At 41.9% G+C, this 4,384-nt stretch overlaps 1 protein-coding gene across 2 annotated transcripts; it reads left to right on the top strand.

Annotated features, from left to right (window-relative positions):
• Positions 1–1,528: 1,528 nt before the first annotated feature.
• On the top strand, positions 1,529–3,961 carry LOC115586948 (probable E3 ubiquitin-protein ligase TRIML1). Of its 2 annotated transcripts, XM_030426443.1 has the most exons (2): positions 1,538–1,764; positions 1,801–3,961. In XM_030426443.1, exons 1-2 carry the CDS (start codon positions 1,538–1,540, stop codon positions 3,170–3,172), a joined length of 1,599 nt encoding a protein of 532 aa, XP_030282303.1. In that variant the 3' UTR covers positions 3,173–3,961. The 2 variants fall into 2 exon arrangements, with proteins under 2 accessions (XP_030282304.1, XP_030282303.1); XM_030426444.1 differs by having other exon boundaries at positions 1,529–3,961.
• The last annotated feature ends 423 nt before the right edge of the window (positions 3,962–4,384 follow it).

Below are 4,384 nucleotides of genomic sequence, written 5' to 3'. Positions count from 1 at the left end.
GGCTGTTAAACACTTTAGTAAGAAACCTTGAACTTCTAACCCTGTCCTTTCAACTTTACTGTTCTTAACTGCTCTGTGTCTTTGTACAGCTGATAACATTTACTGTGTTTCAGAAACCGGTATTACCTGTAACACAAAACCTGAACTGTACTCAGACAGGAAGATCCACTCAGAGGTGTATCCAGGGCACATATTTATGCTGGTCACAAGCATGGGATGTGTCAACAACTTGTTTCACATTACAGAGTATGACCAGCAGGATGGTGCATAGGATGCTGGGCAGGGAACACCTGTGCCTGCATCCTGTTCAATCAGCATATTGATTTGCCACACCTGTCAGGTGGATGGCTTATCTTATTGGATTTTAACAAATGTGTGCTCAAAATGCGAAAGAAGTAATTATTTTGTGAACATTCAAAATAAAAACATAACAAAATTGTGAGAGAAACGGGAGCAACAAACAAAGTGTTGCATTTATATTTTTGTATATTTTGTACAGTTTGTTTCAGGTTTCCTCAAATGAACCCAAAATCGTGCAGGTTTGAAGCTTGTGTTCATAATATAAATAATATAAACCACTTTTTACAGCCAACTTCACTCCTCCTCATACTCTGCAATGTGAAACAAGTTGTTGACACATCCCATGCTTGTGACCAGCATCCCATGCTGGTCACCAGATGTTGGTCACCAGCATACCAGCACCAAAACTCAACATATGCTGGTCTTGCTGGTGTATTTTCTGGGCTGTCTTCATCAAAGGTGTCAGCGTGTAGTTTGATGATAAAAGATTTCTGTGGAGGCAAGGCTGGGTGGAATGATCTTCTAAAAATTCAACCCAATCTGTATTGAAACAGATCTCAAGCCTGCGTCCGAACCAGTGTGGCTGCACTCGGTTGTTCTCAAATCTATGACAAAATTATACTCAATGCTTTGCCCTTTGCTTTGTCAGAAATCCTCTCCACCCTTCTATCTTAGGAAATCTACAAATTACCAACAACCCTTTCACTGGTGTGCGGGCCTTTTTAGTGTCCATTCGCCCATACCTACCTCCTTCTTCTAATTGGTCACTTTGGTGGATTGAGGGTCTGTCTATCCAATGGGAGAAAAGAGTGATGGGTCTGCTTCAAACCCCCTATGTAATAACTCTTGTGTGTGTTACTTGAATCTGCTGATGTCATCTAAAGTGGACGAGATGGTCTTTCTATACTTAGATGGAAATGTATATGTTGAGTCAGCTCCAAACCTCTGGCGTGAGGGCTGACCTCAGTTCAGACCTCTGTATGTGGGACTCTTCCTTCAGCTAATCTCTGACACACACCACAGGGCTAATTAATGGCTCCTGGACATGTGAACCTGAACATTGTCACATTCCCACACTTGCCTAAACACAAGCATCCTGACACCGTTAAATCATAGCTCAGAATGTGTAACTGTGCAGACACCTCACTGGTCACCAGGTATGCTGGTCTATGCTGGATTTTCCAACAAGGACTTAATTACAGTTTTTTTTCTCACTTTTCATCCTCAGACTGTCAACATGACTGCTGCCAGCTGTCTGCTGACTGAAGATCAGTTTCTGTGCTCCATCTGTCTGGATGTGTTCACTGATCCAGTCAGCACACCATGTGGACACAACTTCTGTAAAACCTGCATCACTCAACACTGGGATAAAAATGTCCCATGTCAGTGTCCCAATTGTAAAAAGACTTTCAACACCAGACCAAAGCTGCAGGTCAACACGTTCATCTCTGAGATGGCTGCTCAGTTTAGACAGTCAGCTCAACAGAAAGCCAGCAGCAGCAGATCAGAGCAACACGTTTCCAAACCAGGAGAAGTTCCCTGTGACATCTGCACTGGAACCAAGCTGAAGGCCCTGAAGTTCTGCCTGGTGTGTCTGGTCTCCTACTGTGAGACTCACCTGGAGCCTCATCTGACAAGGTCAGGCCTGAAAAGACATCAGCTGATCGACCCTGTGGAGAACCTGGAAGACAGGATGTGTACGAAGCACGATAAACTGCTGGAGCTGTTCTGTAAGACCGACCAGATGTGTGTCTGCATGCTCTGCAGTATTTCAGACCACAAGACACATGATGTTGTTCCTCTAAAAGAAGAATATGAAGGAAAGAGGGCCGAGATGGGGAAGACAGATGCTGAAATTCAACAGATGATCCAGAAGAGACGACTGAAGATTGAGGAGATGAAGCGCTCAGTGGAGCTCAGTAAGAAAGATGCAGACAGAGAGATAGCAGCTGGTGTTCAGGTCTTCAGCGCTCTGAAGGAGTCTGTTGAGAGAAGCCAGGCCGAGCTCATCGACACCATCAAAGAGAAGCAGAGAGAGACAGAGAAACAGGCTGAAGGCTTCATCAAAGAGCTGGAACAGGAAATCTCTGAGCTGAAGAAGAGAAGCTCTGAGGTGGAGCAGCTCTCACAGTCTGAAGACCACCTCCACCTCCTCCAAAGCTTTCCATCACTGAACGCTGCTCCACCCACCAAAGACTGGACAGGAGTCAGAATCCATCCACCTTCATATGAGGGGACTGTGAGGAGAATTGTGAATCAGCTGGAGGAGACGCTCAGTAAACAGATGAAGGAGGCCGAGCTGAAGAGGGTCCAGCAGTATGCAGTGGATGTGACACTCGATCCTGATACAGCAAATCCCAACCTCATCCTGTCTGATGATGGGAAACAAGTTGAACATGGTGATGTAAAGAAGGATCTCCCAGACAACCCAGAGAGATGTAATCCTTCTATCTGTGTCTTAGCAAAGCAGAGTTTCTCTTCAGGAAGATTTTATTATGAAGTTCAAGTTAAAGAGAAGACTATGTGGACTTTAGGAGTGGCCACAGAGTCAATCAACAGGAAGGGAGACATCACACTGAATCCTCAGGATGGTTACTGGACGATATGTTTGAAGAATGAAAACGAGTACAGAGCTCATGCTGGCCCTTCAGTCCGTCTCTCTCTGAAGTGTCAGCCTGAGAAGGTGGGGGTGTTTGTAGATTATGAGGAGGGTCTGGTCTCCTTTTATGATGTTGATTCTGCAGCTCTTATCTACTCCTTTACTGGCTGCTGCTCCACTCAGAAACTCTACCCATACTTCGGTCCTGGTCTCAATGATGGTGGTAAAAACTCTGCTCCTCTGATCATCTCTCCTGTCAATCACACTGAGTAGATCAAACATATGATTTTCTACAGAAAGAATCACATCATTTGATGTAATAAATGTGTATTGACTGATTATATTTGGTTTGTACATTGTTGTTCTTTCAGACTGTGATGAAGCATTTTTCACCTTTTTTCTGCCCATACTTTTGTTTAATATGTCACAGTATCTCTCAGGTTGATATGATGTAAGGAACTTTATTTTTCTAAGAACTGTTACGTTATCAAAAAGAAATTGTCAAAAAATAATCATCATTTTCTGGTCCTTAAACATTTGGGTGACAAATTCAAACCTTTTTATATTCTGATCATTGTTTATATAAGAAGTGTTGCACACTGTCACAAAGTGCTGAAGAGCATTTTATGGATAAGATAAATGTAATTTAATTTTCACTCATTTTTTCTAAATGATGACAATTAAAATGAAGGTTTTTTTCCTGCCTTAATCATAAATGTTTTTCATTGTTTTCAGCAGCTTACGTTTCCAGTAACAACCAAATCATGTGATTAAAAACACCATCAGCTGTTCTCAGATCAGATCACATGTGAGAGAGGTTGTAGTGTGTGTGTGTGTGTGTCTGTGTCTGTGTGTGTGTACTTGATGTTTTATTGATGTGGGAATGTGTGTATTCATAACTTTATAAATGAAACATTGCACAACTGTGAATTTAGTACCTGTAACTGTTTAATTTATTGTATGTTCCACCTACCTGCCCAAGGACTACGGATGGAAAGTAGCAACTTGCTAAAACCCGGTACAATGCATCTCTCCCTGTTATATACAGGGTTAATGTTTTATTGTGCACTGTCTCTGTTCAAATAAAATGAATAATAATAATAGTGTAAGATGATGTGTTATTTAAGCAATATTACCCAGGAGGGTCTGATTTAACGTCATTTGAGCACGACAGTGATGCGGTCCACAAGCAGCACTGAAGTGCTCAAATAAAGATAAAATAAAATCAGCAACTTCCACTTAAGAATACTTTTACTCTGGAAATATTGTACTTTAATTATTTTATTTTTTTTAAAGTTGGAATCTACAGTGTACAGATGTGGTCCAGTCAGAAGGATTCTCCATCTCAGGTCAAAACTCTCACTTTCCACCTTCTAATGTATCTGTGAGAAATGTTTCAGACAGAGAAAAGCTGCTCAACACAGCAGTGAAGTGCAGAGGGATTAGTTGCTGTGATTGATCACAGACTGTAAAGTGTTTAGAACA

This window comes from Sparus aurata, chromosome 8 (genome assembly GCF_900880675.1).
Source record: "Sparus aurata chromosome 8, fSpaAur1.1, whole genome shotgun sequence".
In the NCBI taxonomy this organism is placed as follows: Eukaryota; Metazoa; Chordata; class Actinopteri; order Spariformes; family Sparidae; genus Sparus; species Sparus aurata.
The sequence above is the reverse complement of the archived record's forward strand: the minus strand, read 5'-3'. Positions and strand labels throughout refer to the sequence as shown.

Coding starts and splice junctions, on each gene's coding strand:
- LOC115586948 (XM_030426444.1), top strand. CDS start 1,538: ATGACTGCTGCCAGCTGTCTGCTGACTGAAGATCAGTTTCTGTGCTCC.